The sequence below is a fragment of the Salmo trutta genome, chromosome 2 (assembly GCF_901001165.1).
Source record: "Salmo trutta chromosome 2, fSalTru1.1, whole genome shotgun sequence".
Lineage (NCBI taxonomy): Eukaryota > Metazoa > Chordata > Actinopteri > Salmoniformes > Salmonidae > Salmo > Salmo trutta.
Window position 1 is genome coordinate 46383004 of NC_042958.1, and position 16756 is coordinate 46399759.

The window sequence follows — 16756 nt, forward strand, 5'->3', positions numbered from 1 at the left end:
AATGTCAACAACAAACCATAAACTCTCATGAAACTGTCTGAGTGGTCCAGACAGTGCTGGTACCACACAGTAAAAAATAAATAAGGAGTATGCCGAAATAGACACAGGTAAAGGGCATAATGCCTAAATAGGCCAGGGCCCGTATTCACAGTCTCTCAAATTAGTGCTGATCTAGGATCAGTGTCACCTTCTAAAGTACATGAACAGTGTGGGACTTGTTCCTAGATTAGCAGCACTCGTATAGATGTAACAGTATAGCTTCCGTCCCTCTCCTCACCCCAACCTGGGCTTGAACCAGGGACCCTCTGCACACATCAACAACTGACACCCTCGAAGCATCGTTACACATCGCGCCACAAAAGCCGCAGCCCTTGTAGCACAAGGGGAACAACTACTTCAGGTCTCAGAGCGAGTGACGTCACCCGATTGAAACACTATTAGCGCGCACCACCGCTAACTAACTAGCCATTTCACATCGGTTACATAGAGTGTATGGGAACTCCCAAGTATAGAGCTAAAACAGCGGGATAGAAGTAGAGTCAACTTTAGTGACCTGTCAAAACAATCTAATGAAGACTGCCAGTCTGTTTCAGGGGCTAGGACCAAACAGGAAGTACAAGGCATCATGCTGAGATAATTTCTTAATAGCCTAGAGGCCCTTGCCTGTCTCAGAGTACTATTGATCTCAGATCACTTTTGCCTTTTACATTATAATTAATAAGATTATATGGACAGGGGAGACCTGGTTCTATCCCACATGTAGAGTATAGCCCAGGTAAAAAGTAGTGCCCTATATTCGGGAAAAGGGAGTCATTTCAGACTCACAATAATGCTGAAATAGGGTGAAATCTCACCAGTATGGAGCACAGGATGCCTGAAACGAAGCATATCACGAACCACTTCAGCCGGGTGCTGTAGTTGAGGGTCGAGGCATCCAGGACCTGAGGAGAGAACAATGGCAGGATGTCACAAGACAGACGCGCAACGACCCAACGCACGCACAGACCCAGGGACCCAAGGTCTCTCTTCCTACTGATGGTTCTACCATGCTGACCAGTGGCAAAGGAGAGAAAAAAATATCAAAGTTAGACCTATTTGAACCCACAAGAACAACAGAAGTAATATAACTTATATTTAGAACTTCTATGACAGCAGCACAAATCAATCTTTGCTTCTGGTGCCACATGACAGGAAAAGGAAAGCCATGGTTGTACTGTAAATCAGCTGAGCAGCACTGAACTGTTTTGAACCAATACACTGTTTTGAAGTGTACATTGCTAGTCAGGGAAATTAACACAAGTGAATTCATTAGATAAATGCGGTGTTCTTGTGGGACAAAACCATGGTGTCCTTACGAAGGCATGTAAAGAGCAGTGATGCATACAAATACACACGATTAATGATGAGACATTGTTAGCAATCACAGCCATACAATTACATATATAATCAATGTATAGGATCTCAAAGCTCGCTCGTTTTTTGAACTCCTGAGCTGCATCGGTGCATGTCCTGCTTTACTCCTAATAGCATGTGTGTGTGTCGTGAACAACAGCGTCGGCAACAACAGTACACTCGGTGGTTCGCCTACAAAATAGCACTCCTCCACTGTCAAAGTCCTGCAATAAGAGCTGAGAGGCTAATAGTTGTGTAAACTCTACATAGTTGTGTTCTGTGGGTGTTACGGACTAGGCTGATACCCAATCCATAGCTAAGGCTGTGTAGTGCATATTTATTTTATTTGACCTTTATTTATTATGGGTAGGGGGTTCATATAAGTATGCCTCCAATGCAATTGTCAATTCAAATACATCCCCAGTGTGATTTCAACTGACTTTTACAAAGAAAATCCCCCCCCAAATGAAGTAACTGTCTTTTGTTGAATTGACTTAAACCTTCCAACCTTGTTTAGCGTTACCTAGTCCAACTGGGGCATGTTTTCACAAATGTTATCCGTTTTCATCAGTTTCAATTGAGGACTTTTTTTGTTTTGTTTTTTAACGATAAAACCGCCGAGTCACGACACACTGGTCTAGCTCCCAAACTATTTCAGCACAGGCGACACATATATGAGGTGTATCAACGACAAGAAGGTACAAAGTGTATCGCTGAAATAGTCGTGACAACAACGTTGAAATGATGCATTTGACGTGATTAACGGAAATGCACCGTCACTCTAAAATAAATAAATAAATACAATAAATCACCACTTGACTCGCCAAGGTTTTGCTTTGGCAAGCTATCCGGGATCCTTGGGACGTCCCTATCCCAAAGTTGAAATGTATACAGGGTTAGGGTTAATTCAGTAAAGGTCATGGGGGTAGGGGTTAAATTTAGTGTTTACCTGCGCCGTGAGACCCGTTTCCTCGTTGTCTTCTCGCCCCCCTATCATACTACGAAGCTTGTCCATCGTTGATAATAACTATTTATGTGGATTATTATTTGGTTTGTAGCTAAATGAGCTAGCTAGACAGCTAAAGTAAAATGCAGAGCTAGATTATCTAGCTGACTTCCTCAGACTTCACGATGGGCGTATCTATGTAATACTACGTACACTACCCAGGCAGCGACACGAGTTAAAAACTACATGGTCATTTCCATGAAAAAAATGTGTGTTATTCTTTACAAGTATTTTGTTTTAGTGGAAGAAGTTTAAAATGTTTTACTTAAGCCAATTAGTTACATTTAATCAAAGTTACATTTAGTAAAATAATATTGTTTTTTTTGATAGAGTAGTCTATCGACCTTATTACTTTAGATTGTTGGGCAGTTAGAGTGCATTATTAATCACAAATAACTACACTCAGACTACTAAACTTGTATACACTTTCCTACTATAACACCATGGTATATGCAAAATGTAATAACAATGTACAGAAGACAAGGAGGCATTGTTGAAGTAGTGCTCTGATTTCAGATTTGAATATCAGAGAATTAGACCAATGTGTCATACTCTTTACCTTTTTAAAAAAAAAATCTACAACACCTTGTTGAGAAAAGTGGTCCAGGTAGCTGATTTGTGTCAAAAGTCACATTGGTTACTCGTTATTTAATGCTTAGAATGTGTGCTCCTCATTGTTATAATTTGAAAGTTCAGAAAAGTTTAATGGTAGTTAACTGTGGAAAGTTAGCTAAACTAGGGTGTGTTTGTAAATTCAGAGCTTTGTCAGATTGTCAGTTTTTACATTTCGCTCTAGGAGAATTCAGAGCACACATTGGACGGGTCGGGTTGATCCGAGCTTTCTGACCTCACAACTGCACCCAAGCTAACTGGCTAAAGTTGGCTAGCTTGCTAGCTACTTCCAGACACAAATGAGAGAACACCTTACTCTGACCATTTTACTCGCCCTAGCAGAGTTGATCAGGCTGTTTTCATGTTATTTAGAGCATTGGTGACTGTAACTGTGCTGCTGGCAACAATTACGTTTTTGTTCTGTTTCCTGTTGATTGGTAGTAGATATTTATGTTCTTCACATTTGAATAGCAGAGAATTAGACCAAGGTGTCATACCCTTTAAGTTTTTATGTCTACGTTGTTGGGAAAAGTGGTCAAGGTAGCTGATTTGTGTTAAAAGTCACAATGTTTACATATTGTCTCATGCTTAGAATGTGTCCCTCCATTATTATACACAGAGCAAAAATGTAAACGCAACATCAAAGATTTTACTGAGTTACAGTTCATATAAGGAAATCAGTCAATTAATTTATTTCAATTAGGCCCTAATTTATGGATTTCACATGACTGGGAATACAGATATGCCTCTGTTGGTCATAGATACCTTTAAAAAGAAATGGTGGTGTGGATCAGGAAAAACAGTCAGTGTCTGGTGGACCACCAATTGCCTGCACATCTCCTTCGCATAGAGTTGATCAGGCTGTTGATTGTGGCCTGTGGAATGTTGCCCCACTTCTCTTCAATGGCTGTGCGAAGTTTCTGGATTTTAGCAGGAATTGGAACACGCTGTCGTACACGTCGATCCAGAGCATCCCAAACATGCTCAACGGGTGACATGTCTGGTGAGTATGGAGGCCATGGAAGAACTGGGACATTTTAAGCTTCCAGGAATTGTGTACAGATCCTTGCTACATGGGGCTGTGTATTATCATGCTGAAACAGAGGCGATGGCGTCGGATGAATGGCACGACAATGGGCCTGTGGATCTCATCATGGTATCTGTGCATTCAAATTGCCATTGATAAAATGCAATTGTGTTTGTTGTCCGTAGCTTATGCCTGCCCATATCATAACCCCACCGCCACCATGGGGCACTCTGTTCACAACTTTTACATCAGCAAACCGCTCGCCCACACAACGCCATACACTCTTTCTGCCATCTGTCCGGTACAGTTGAAACCGGTTGAAGCCGAACTGCAGTCGGGTCAAGACCCTGGTGAGGATGACAAGCATGCAGATGAGCTTCTCTGAGACGGTTTCTGAAAGTTTGTGCAGAAATTCTTTGGTTGTGCAAACCCACAGTTTCATCAGCTGTCCGGCTGGCTGGTCTCAGACGATCCCGCAGGTGAAGAAGCTGGATGTGGAGGTCCTGGTCTGGCGAGATTACACGTGGCCTGCGGTTTTGAGGCCGGTTGGACGTACTGCCAAATTTTCTAAAATGACATTATGGCTTATGGTAGAGAAATTAACATTAAATTATCTGGCAACAGCTGTGGTGGACATTCCTGCAGTCAGCATGCCAATTGCACCCTCCTTCAAAACTTGAGACATCTGTGGCACTCTGTTGTGTGACAAAACTGCACATTTTAGAGTGGCCTTTTATTGTCCCCAGCACGAGGTGCACCTGTGCAATGATCATGCTGTTTAATCAGGTTTGTCACATGCCACACCTGTCAAGTGGATGGATTATCTTGGCAAAGGAGAAATGCTCACTAACAGGGATGTACAATTTGTGTACAACATTTGAGAGAGATACTCTTTTTGTGCGTATGGAACATTTCTGGAATCTTTTATTTCAGCTCATGAAACATGGGACCAACATTTTACATGTTGCGTTTATATTTTTGTTCAGCATAAATCATTAATTGGGATGCAGCGGCCCCCTCTCTCTGGCCACTGGCACATGCAGTCAGATATCTATTCCACAGAGTTTCTACTGTACTCTCTTTGTGTGTCCTGTTTCAAACAAACGGGTGAGGCTTTACAGACATGCCTGGTACCCAAATTGATGAGGTATGTGGTGCAGTTGAGAGTCTAGTGGAGAGGAATAGATCCGGTTCATTCAGTGGTCCTGATAAGCCCTTTCCAGCTAGCTACTAGTTCAGGGGTATTCAACTCTTACCCTACCAAGTCCAGAGCCTGCTGGTTTTCTGTTCTACCTGATAATGAATTGCACACACCTGGTGTCCCAGGTCTAAATCAGTCCCTGATTCGAGGGGGAACAATACTCAGGTGGCGTTTATCTAAGAATGGAGCTAAAATTTAATATCAAGATGTCTCTGTATGATAAATCCCTCATTACTTATTAAGACTGTGATTCATGAGCAAGGATGTTTTTTGGGGGGGGGACCAAGTTTGCAGTCACAAAGATGGTGAAGGATGCATTGGGAGAAGTGGAGTCAGTCAGAGTGACCAAGAGTGGTATTATGTTTATTTCACGTGGGACAAAAGAACAAAAGGAGAAAGCACTTTTAGATGCACTATTGTAAAGTGGTTGTTCCACTGGATATCATAAGGTGAATGCACCAATTTGTAAGTCGCTCTAGACAAGAGCGTCTGCTAAATGACTTAAATGTAAATGTAATGCACTGTGGATGTACAAAATTATTATCGACGCATGAAGTGGAATGGTATGATTATCAGAATAGGGCACCGATATTGAGGTTTCATGGTTTAAGATGAACATGCCAGGAATAGTTGATTCACGTCGTCTAACCCGCACTGTGAATGGAAAGGAGGAAAACCTTTCTGTATTATTGATGTTTGATGAAGAAGTTCTCCCGACCCATGTAAAGGTGGGATATATGAGATATGACGCGGTGTGAGCTTATGAACAAAAGCCACTTCAATGTCATGAATGCAACACGTTTGGCCAGGTCTTTGAAAACGGAATATCATTATTGAAGAGTCTGAGGATGCACGGTGTTGCAAATGTGATGGGAATCAGAATTCCCTGAGTGCCCTACACCACCTTTCAAAAGTTTGGGGTCACTTAGAAAAGTCCTTGTTTTTTAAAGAAAAGCAAATGTTTTGTCCATTAAAATAACATCAAATTGATCAGAAATACAGTGTAGACATTTTTAATGTTGTAAATGACTATTGTAGCTGGAAACGGCAGATTTTTTTTTTTTAATGGAATATCTACAGTTGAAGTCAGAAGTTTACATATACTTAGGTTGGAGTCATTAAAACTCGTTTTTCAACAACTCCACAAATTTCTTGTTAACAAACTATAGTTTTGGCAAGTCGGTTAGGACATCTACTTTGAGCATGACACAAGTCATTTTTCCAACAATTGTTTACAGACATATTATTTCACTTATAATTCACTGTATCACAATTCCAGTGGGTTAGAAGTTTACATACACTAAGTTGACTGTGCCTTTAAACAGCTTGGAAAATTCCAGACAATGATGTCATGGCTTTAGAAGCTTCTGATAGGCTAATTGACATCATTTGAGTCAATTGGAGGTGTATCTGTGGATGTATTCCAAGGCCTACCTTAACAATATCTACACTGTATTTCTGATGTGGTGTTATTTTAATGGACAAAAAAATTGTTTTTCTTTCAAAAACAAGGACATTTCTAAGTGACCCCAAACTTTTGAACGGTAGCGTATATATATTAGCAAATTATCTGTGGTAGGCTATGTGAATAACGTGGTAGGCTACATGAATAAAGACATGCTTCTGTCTGTAATATTTGACTTAGATTTATAAGGACGGTTCAAGTTTACAGTTGAAGCTGCTTCACTCAACTCTGCCTCATGCCCCACCACTACAGAATTTAGTTAGCTTCTTAGCTAGCAGTAAAAGGCATGATTGTTATTAGCCTATTTAGCTCTAACCAGCTAATCTGCCATGATGGATATGAAATTACACCACCAAGGCCGCCACCAAGCCCAGCAGCAATGATGCTGCCGAGCTCCAGCTAGCTCCGTGTGCAGAGCCTACCCCCCTTCCATTAGTGTCGCCAGGATAATATGGCTCCACAGCCCCCCTCCACCCCCGACTGTTCCTGGCGATCTTGGAACAAAGGAGCTAGCCCTGGTTAGCCTAGAATGAATGAGCCAGTTGGAAGCTGGTGGTGATTACCCAGTCTGTACCCAGTCTGTACCCAGTCTGTACCCAGTCCCAACTTCGGCAGACAAGCATCCCCCCTCCTGAAATTCTCACTGAAGTTTCTAGCCACAAGCATAAGCTAGCTAGCTGGGGAGGGCTCATTAGGACGACTGGCTGAACTGACTGAACCCCAGTCAACTCTCACTGTTCGACAATACTGCAATTCATCAATGTTTGGAACCAGGCGTGTCCGTACAGCCTCTCCCACAAGCCAACCTTTGCTACTAGCCTACTACTGCATGTGCGATAACTATTTATTTCTGATTATTATATTAGTCGTTGTCGGGTTGCGTCAATTCAATCTGGTATTGGAATAAAATAGTCAGTACAGAGTAACTACTCATTTCTTTGTACTTTAATTAATGCAAACTCTTGAATGGTAAATATGATGTTCGTATATACGGGCTCACTGAAACACCCCGCAGGGCAGACAGAAATCTAACTATTCAACCACAAATTTCTTCTTTAATACTCTGACAGAGATAGTTCCCTCTCCTTGCTGGGCCTGTCAGAGTAGAGGCTGGGTGTGGTTTAGACTTACTCCAGCCTATCGTTGGCGTGCAGGTTGGTCCCAACCTCCTGGCTCATCACGTTGCCAGGCGTTGGATCTTATCTTCTTAGTGTGTACTCAAGAGTCAGCAACCACTCAATTTCCAGTGATTGACTTATTCAGTTGTTTCTCCATTCTATCTGTTCCTCACATGCTCCCCTTGATTGGTTTCACAACCTCCTATCACTAAGTCAGCTGCCTACACCTTGTTACACAATGTTCTCTTTGTCTACCCATTATGCTGTCCTGTTTAAGTTCTGATATATTATAAACCATAATTATAGTTGCACATTCAATATCTGCAGAAGCATAAAACCGAAAAATAACCCCACACCGTACACTCCCATTCCTATTATTTACTTTGATCTTTGCCTCAATAGCGATTTTTCTTTTTCCACAATCCTGAATTGAGATCTGGGAAAGGTAACTAGGAAAGAAGGAGAGGAATGGAATCTAGGGAAGGATAGGGAGCAAGGACAGGAATAATGGAAAGGGAGTTAGGAAATGATAGGGGGGGCTAGGAAATTAAAAGAGGGGAGGAAAGGAAGGAAAGAGTTCAAGGAAAGGAGATAGAAAGGAAGCTAGGAAACGAGGAGACAAAAGGAATCTAGAATAAAAGGAAATGAAAGTGAGTTAGAAAATTGAACTAGGAAAGGAAAGTGAGTTAGAAAAGGGAACTAGGAAATGATGGAAGGAAGAAACGTTATAAAGGAAAGGAAGCAAAAATACTCCTTCCATAGTTGTTTTTGACAAAAATTAAAACGTGTCAGTTTGTCTCTCACGAGGTTGGAGTAATAACAAGTTCAACTACTTAAGACATTAGCTCGCATCTAGGTTGTGCCTTTTAGATTTCGAGAAAATTAACCGCTAAGGAAGAACGTTTCACTTCTCTCATTGACTTCTCTAACACCACACTCATGCATGGACTGCTTGGTTTGCTTCCAAAGCGTTCCCGGAAGTCTCGCTGTGTTGCACCTCTGGGTTTAGAAACTCTTGTGGTTAGACGGTTTTGATTGAGGTGTGTTTTTTCTTCCTTTTCTTGCCACGCAGCTAGCGTACATTTCAGCTACCGTACATTTCAGCTACCGTACATTTCAGCTACCGTACATTTCAGCTACCGTACTGCAAGAGTATGAGTCGTATTTCACTGTTAGTTTTACACAAATAATTGTACATTTTCAGTTATAAAACTGACGTTAGTATTAGTGATGGGTGTACTATTGCTTCATGAGTTGTATGCGTGTGCTTACTGTGATTGTCACCCTGATATTGTCTACTAGGTATCTACTCCCCACGTCTTTACTGGACAGTAGTGCTTGGCAAGCTGGAGCGAACAGCACTGTGTGTTGTTGCGATCCTGTGCCTGTCCCGCAGGTGTGATGTTCGAATGTATCGATTCTGTGCAGGTGTTGTTACACGTGGTCTGCCACTGCGAGGACGATCAGCTGTCTGTCCTGTCTCCCTGTAGCGCTGTCTTAGGCGTCTCACAGTACGGGCATTGCAATTTATTGCCCTGGCCACATCTGCAGTCCTCATGCCTCCTTGCAGCATGCCTAAGGCACGTTCACGCAGATGAGCAGGGACCCTGGGCATCTTTCTTTGTGTGTTTTTCAGAGTCAGTAGAAAGGCCTCTTTAGAGTCCTAAGTTTTCATAACTGTGACCTTAATTGCCTACTGTCTGTAAGCTGTTAGTGTCTTAATGACCGTTCCACAGGTGTATGTTAATTAATTGTTTATGGTTCATTAAGCATGGGAAACAGTGTTTAAACCCTTTACAATGAAGATCTGTGAAGTTATTTGGATTTTTACGAATTATCTTTTGGAAGACAGGGTCCTGAAAAAGGGACCTTTTTATTTTATGCTGAGTTTAGTAGTTATGGAATTCCAGCGCTTCTAGTGTTAAAACTCTATTCGAAATCCCCCCCATTTCTCCTTATATGGTTGCTTTCGACACCCCTACTTTTCCTGAGAGCTGCACTGAGAGATGACATATCAGTAGGTGGCAGCATAGAGGCTGAGGAATGACGTCGCAGTTGGAGCCTATGGAAGAAAAACCCCACTTTATTCGCATCCATGAACACTTCCTGTAAAAAAAACAATCACTCTCTCCCGATTGGTCGAATTTAAAAATATAGACCGCGACAGTTTGGGCTGAGGAAGGATTTCTGATGCGATCAATATTTTGGGAATCAGTTCTGTCACGTAAGTAGAACAAAAACAAAAAAGCCTGATGTCAATTGAATGTTTTTTTTTTATCATTCGGACAGGGTAGCGTTATGCATGTTTCTTTATTCTGTTAGCTACCGTTGCCATCGTCTAAATGTTGGTTTAGCCAAATAATACGTTATTATTGACTTCGTCTCTTCCTCTCTCTGGTTTAGCTAATGTTATCTATAACACAGAGCTGTCAGTGCACATACCAAGGAGTTTATTAAGTTAATGCCAACATTTTTCTACTCCAAAGCCACTTGCTTATTGTGCTGATTTAACATTAGTGCTGTGATCTGCTTAGCTACATGTAGAAGGTGCGCTTGCTGAACATCTAACGTTGGCTGTCTCTATCTCCCACAACATTATTAAACACAGGATGATGGAATCGTGTTTTTACAACAAATTGGAAAGGGTGGAGCGGGACGTTAACTTCGACGACTTGAAGAAAGACCTATTTTCTGAGTTTAATTCCATAGACTCACAGGAGTCTTGCCTGGAAGAGCATGAACACTTGCAGGTGTACCTTCGCATTCGACCATTCACATCAGCTGAGAGTGAAAATGGCGAATCACAGGTAATTGAACTCAACTCAACACACACACACACACACACACCCATCGGACTTGAAATCCAGGCAGGGGCGTATTCATTAACTTTAGCTCACAGAATAATCGATCATTTATAGATCGGCTCAAACACTTCGCAGACTATTCGGAATGGCGATGGTTACATATCGGGATTTAAATCGATAGTTGCATATCGGGATATACATTTCTACATGTATCGTTTTTACTGTCGCAATATTATGTTTGCGCTATTTGGCTGTACCTGCACCAAAACTCCAGTATTTCACTTCATAGCTTGTTCTCCATCTTTTTAAATAAGGAGCCAATTTGTTTTCAGCACTAATTTCCATGACGGATCAAAATGCGTCTTCTGATTGCTCTGTCTTGTCCCTCTGCAGCAGACATGGTGAGCAATATGTTTGGAACATCAAAAGGCAATACACATTGAAACGTGAGAATTGTTATACATATCTATTGGCACCAAGTGTCATGATAATATCATATCTTCAGGTCCCTGGCAATTCCCAGCCCTAGTGGAAACCATACAATTAAAATGAACTACAACTTCTGTTTAAGAACCCAACAACTTTTATGCCATGTTGAAGTGTTTGAAATATGATATCTGTTGCAAAATGTTTTTTGGTGTAATGAATACACCCCAGTTTGTCACATGAACCATCTATATTGAACAAAAATATAAACTCAACATGCAACAATTTCAAAGATTTTACTTAAAGTTCAAGAAATCAATTAATTAATTAGCCTGACTCTATGGATTTCACATGACTGCAAGTGGCCACCATGGGTGGGAATAGACAAACCCACTGGGGAGCCAGCCCAGCCAATCAGAATTGTTTTTTCCAGACGAGGGCTTTAATTACAGACAGAAATACTCTGCAGCACCCCCCTCAGATGATCCCGCAGGTGAAGAAGCCAGATGTGTCGGTCCTGGGCTGGCGTGGTTAAACATGGTCTGCAGTTGTGAGGCCGGTTGGACATACTGCCAAATTCTCTAAAATGACGTTGGAGGCGGCTTATGGTAGAGAAATAAACAAATTATCTGGCAACAACTCTGGTGGACATTCCTGCAGTCATCATGCCAATTGCACACTCCCCTCAACTTGAGACGTCTGTGGCGTTGTGACAAAACTGCACATTTTAGTGACCTTTTATTTTCCCCAGCACAAGGTGCAGCTGTAATGATCATGCTGTTTTAATCAGCTTCTTGATAATCCAGCCACCTGACAGGTGTGGCATATCTTGGCAAGGGTGAAATGCTCACTATCAGGGATATAAACACATTTGTACTCTATTTGAGAGATGTTTTTTATGTGTATGGAAAATGTCTGCTGTCCTTTATTTCAGCTCATGAAACATGGGACCAACACTTTACATGTTGCGTTTTTATATTTGTGTTCAATACCTCACCACCATGCACACACTTCCGATTAACAAGAGACTTGGAAACATAATAACTGAGCTTTGACTATGACTTGCTGTCTTTTCCCTGTACACATTCAAGGACTGCATTTCCATCGAGCTCCCGGACACGGTCCTCCTTAAGGCTCCAAGGACTTCGCTCTCAGCACGGCTCCGTGACAAATCGGCTCAACGGTTTCAATTCTCACAGGTCAGTCAGCAGGGTTTGTTGGAGACACACATGACCCTTTTCCTAGGAACAGAAAATGAAGGTTCTTCCAACCACGTTCTTTTTATTTTTGTCCTCAGGTCTTAGGGCCAGAAACCACTCAGAGGGAGATGTTTGACAGCACAGTGAGAGGTCTCGTCAAGGAGGTTCTGGAAGGCGGAAATTCTCTGGTTTTCACATATGGAGTGACAAATGCGGGAAAGACATTCACTTTTCTAGGTTTGATTTCTTGATTATTTTCTTGCCCATGCAGAGTTGGACAAATGCAAACTGTGACGTTTTGGTGTAACATCCAACTTGTACACGAGGTCCAACCAGAGTTGGCACGGATTCACTGTTAGAATACGAGGTCCAACCAGAGTTGGCACGGATTCACTGTTAGAATACGAGGTCCAACCAGAGTTGGCACGGATTCACTGTTAGAATACGAGGTCCAACCAGAGTTGGCACGGATTCACTGTTAGAATACGAGGTCCAACCAGAGTTGGCACGGATTCACTGTTAGAATACGAGGTCCAACCAGAGTTGGCACGGATTCACTGTTAGAATACGAGGTCCAACCAGAGTTGGCACGGATGCACTGTTAGAATACGAGGTCCAACCAGAGTTGGCACGGATGCACTGTTAGAATACGAGGTCCAACCTGAGTTGGCACGGATTCACTGTTAGAATACGAGGTCCAACCTGAGTTGGCACGGATTCACTGTTAGAATACGAGGTCCAACCTGAGTTGGCACGGATTCACTGTTAGAATACGAGGTCCAACCTGAGTTGGCACGGATTCACTGTTAGAATACGAGGTCCAACCTGAGTTGGCACGGATTCACTGTTAGAATACGAGGTCCAACCAGAGTTGGCACGGATTCACTGTTAGAATACGAGGTCCAACCAGAGTTGGCACGGATTCACTGTTAGAATACGAGGTCCAACCTGAGTTGGCACGGATTCACTGTTAGGATTTTCACATTGCTGGTATTCTATGTTGAGACTTAAATCCTCTGATGGTGCTTCTAAGTTTCTATCGCAATCAAAAAGCTGTTGTATGTATGAACTGACATGCTCTTTATGGGAAATTCCTGCTAACGAACACTGAGACAAAGTGATTGAGAAATGAAGAGATCCTCAACACCTGTTGGTGTTTAGGTCCAGAGGCCAACGCAGGGATCCTCCCCAGGTCTTTGAATGTCATCTTCAACAGCATTGAGGGGCGTGTTTACAACCAGATGACTATCAAGCCACAGCGATGCAGAGAGTTCATCAGGCTCACTAAAGACCAGCAGAGTGAAGAGGCCACTAACAAGAGAAATCTCTTCATGCTCCTCAAGGAGGTACTGGGTTGGTTCATTGACCTGATAAAAGCCATTGCATTACTCAACAGGTTGTTCTTTGGTTCTAGTATTTTATATTAAATGATGTCCCTTATTGCTCTTCCCCCATAGAGTGATAACCAGAAAAGCTTCACCAACAAGACAACCCTGGAAGGCAAGGAGATGTATTATTTTATATGCCAGTCAGCAGATGCTTTTATCCAAAGCAACTTAGTCAAGAGTTGATACATTTTCCATATGGTCCTGGGAATTGATCCCACTATTCTGGCGTTGCAGGCTTCTACATTGTGAGCATTTTACTCACATGCGCCTAAATATTTTGCTCTGCAATCTGTATTTTTATTTAGCATTTAGTGCGCCTAGAAAAATGAAGGATTCTAACTTTATTACCTCCAAATATTTCTCATTGTGCTCCTGCATTTCTTTGTGCACGCCTATGTTTTTCAACTTAGTCGCACACTGGCTCCTTTTAAGAAAAAGAGGTTGCCGTGGAGAGCCCCGCGTTGTAAACGACATGCTCCTAATTGAGCTACATGGGACCAAATTATTTATATTATCATTCCACAATGCATAGTCCTGTCCTGCATTTAGACATGATTGTTACATCCCACATGTTGCCATCTCTCTGGTAGTTTGGTGTATCATTAGCCATTTACAATAGACTTCTATCCAACCAGAGGTTTGTAACAGTCTAACAGCACCACTTGTTTCTCTGACAGGGTCCACACTAAGTGACATTGAGGGGACTGTGACGGAACAACGTTTCAGTCTGGTTGTTGAAGCACACACCAAGTTCTCCGTCTGGGTGTCCTTCTGTGAAATCTACAACGAGAACATCCACGACCTGCTGGAGCCCTTACCGATCGGAGCCCAGAAGAGGACCACACTGCGGCTGTCGCAGGATGTCAAAGGCAACTCCTTTGTAAAAGGTATCGGCTGCAGGTTGTGTGACATTACTTAGCCTTTTATATTTATCCAATGAGACTTAGTCAGGCACGCGTACGTTTTACGTCCGGGTGGTCCCGGGAATCAAACCCACAATCTTGTCGTTGTAAGCACCACGCTCTACCAACTGAACCAGAGAGGACCAAATGTTCCTGTGTGTGATTTCAGGTCTGAAGTGGGTACAAGTGAACAATGCGGAGGAGGCCTACAAGGTGATGAAGCTAGGGAAGAAGAACCAGAGCTTCGCCAGCACAAAGCTCAATCTCCTATCGAGCAGGAGGTGATTATTAAGCACGTCAATCCTTTCCCTTTTTGAATGATTTGAATCTTTCTTTGGGCTGGTACTAACTTGCATGAGCCAAGTTCATACAGCGCAGTAGATCGACCGCTGTGCTCTTATAGAAATCTGTTCCTATGCTCAGCCACAGCATATTTTCTGTTCGTATCCTGCGGATGGAAGACGCTAGGATTCCTCGTGTTAACTCTATCAGCGAGTAAGTGAAATGGATATTAGTTTTATTAATTTGCACAAAAATGATATCCTTAGAAGCCCTATGCAGTACGTGTGGATGTGTGTGTATTAAGGCAGGGTTTCTTTATGTTCAGGCTGTCCCTGTGTGACCTGGCTGGGTCTGAGAGGTGTGCTAAAACTCAGAATAAAGGGGAGCGTTTGAAAGAGGCTGGGAACATCAACACTTCCCTGATGACACTGGGCAAGTGCATCAACACATTACGGCAAAGCCAGCAATCCAAGTGAGCCTTGAATGTCTGCTTTCTGAAAAATATGTAATGGTTATGGAATTATACATTTTACAAAGTGTCGGGGGGGGGGGGTTACAAATCTGCAGCTTGGAATTGTTGATGTTCTGACCTGATGAGAACCACAGTGGAAATAAGTCAGACTTCTTATTCTGCCAGTCACGTTTTTCGATGTAATAGATGTACTGGATTTATAGTAGTTGTTGTTTTTTTTGTTTTTTTATTATTGACAAATGTAATCAAACCCTTGTTGCTAGGCTACCACAGCACGTCCCCTTCAGGGAGAGCAAGCTGACCCACTACCTACAGGGTTTCTTCTGTGGGCGGGGCAAGGCCTGCATGATAGTCAACGTCAACCAGTGTGCCTCCATGTACGACGAGACGCTCAACGTGCTAAAGTTCTCCGCCGTGGCTCAGAAGGTAGTGGTGCTGACCACCAAGACCGTCCCCCACCTTGTCACCAAGAGGTCGGCCCGGGAACTGTCCATGATCATCAACAACGCAGACAGGAAGTACCTGTTGGGTCAGAAGAGAAGGAGCTCCCTGGTTGGCTGGGAGACCAGTCTGGAGGACGTGCAGGAGCATGACGACACAGAAGAGGAGAACGTGATGGAGACCATGCAGGAAGTGGACGATGACGAAAAGGTTCTCATCAATAAAGACATTTATGAGGCAAGTCTCTCCCCCTAACTACTTCTGTGGCAGTTTTTGTTAGATTTCTACACAGAAAATCCAATTGGCTCATCAATGCTAAAAAACCTACATTTCCAGGTCCTGATATGATTGTTTAGACATTTGGAAGATTTAGGCCTGCTAATAGTAAACGGAACAGAGTTTCGCTCATCGGGTGAAATGGTCTAAACTCTGGGACCCTATTAATGTGAAGTTCATCTCCGGTTAACCTAGAATTAAAGTGTCACGTAATGCTCAATGACGTCTGTCTACAAGAGGTAAATGTCTGTCAACCCTTCAGAGCCAGCTACTCCAGTTGACGGAGCTCCGGGAACAGCTCCAGAAAGAGAGGTCCGCAAACGTTGCTTTGGAATCCCGGATCCGTGACGAGGTCACCAATGAGTTCTCAGAGTTCTTCTCTGAAATGCAGACCGATTACAAGTGAGCTCTTCTGTGCCTTGTTTCAGTCATTTATTTGTTGTTTTTGGTTGCTTATTAAAAAACAAATGGATTTGTTTTATATAGTGCTTTTCTACCGAGGTACTCAAAACACTTTACGTAGTAGGGGAGCTTTTTAAGGTAAATGTTTTTCTATGTCTTTTGATACATAACTGAACAAGCTAGCTAAAATATTTGGGGTGGCAGGTAGCCTAGTGGTTAGAGCGTTGGACTAGTAACCGAAAGGTTGCAAGATCGAATCCCCGAGCTGACAAGGTAAAAATCTGTTGTTCTGCCCTCGAACAAGGCAGTTAATCCACTGTTCCTAGGCCGTCATTGTAAATAA

General features: G+C 42.6%; 2 protein-coding genes across 12 annotated transcripts in view; one reads left to right on the forward strand and one right to left on the reverse strand.

Moving 5' to 3' along the window:
- The window catches only part of sft2d1 (SFT2 domain containing 1), a 49427-nt gene extending 46884 nt beyond the window's left edge, over positions 1-2543 (reverse strand). The window contains exons 1-2 of the mRNA XM_029702906.1: positions 2342-2543; positions 855-941 (exon numbers count right to left, since the gene is read on the reverse strand). Of these exons, the coding sequence (XP_029558766.1) occupies positions 855-941; positions 2342-2407 (153 nt within the window). The 5' untranslated portion in view covers positions 2408-2543. The remainder of the gene's footprint in view (positions 1-854; positions 942-2341) is intronic.
- A 7310-nt stretch (positions 2544-9853) lies between these two features.
- Positions 9854-16756, forward strand: part of kif20ba (kinesin family member 20Ba) — a 39262-nt gene continuing 32359 nt past the window's right edge. For 6 of the 11 annotated variants that reach the window (XM_029702921.1, XM_029702931.1, XM_029702953.1 and 3 more), the window contains exons 1-12: positions 9858-10045; positions 10430-10628; positions 12143-12250; positions 12349-12487; positions 13412-13596; positions 13708-13750; positions 14316-14525; positions 14710-14821; positions 14964-15035; positions 15148-15294; positions 15558-15972; positions 16274-16413. In XM_029702921.1, coding sequence (XP_029558781.1) covers positions 10431-10628; positions 12143-12250; positions 12349-12487; positions 13412-13596; positions 13708-13750; positions 14316-14525; positions 14710-14821; positions 14964-15035; positions 15148-15294; positions 15558-15972; positions 16274-16413 — 1769 coding nt within the window. In that variant the 5' untranslated portion in view covers positions 9858-10045; position 10430. Of the gene's footprint in view, positions 10046-10429; positions 10629-12142; positions 12251-12348; positions 12488-13411; positions 13597-13707; positions 13751-14315; positions 14526-14709; positions 14822-14963; positions 15036-15147; positions 15295-15557; positions 15973-16273; positions 16414-16756 lie in introns of all 11 variants that reach the window. The other 5 variants (XM_029702984.1, XM_029702994.1, XM_029703003.1 and 2 more) reach the window with 3 other exon arrangements.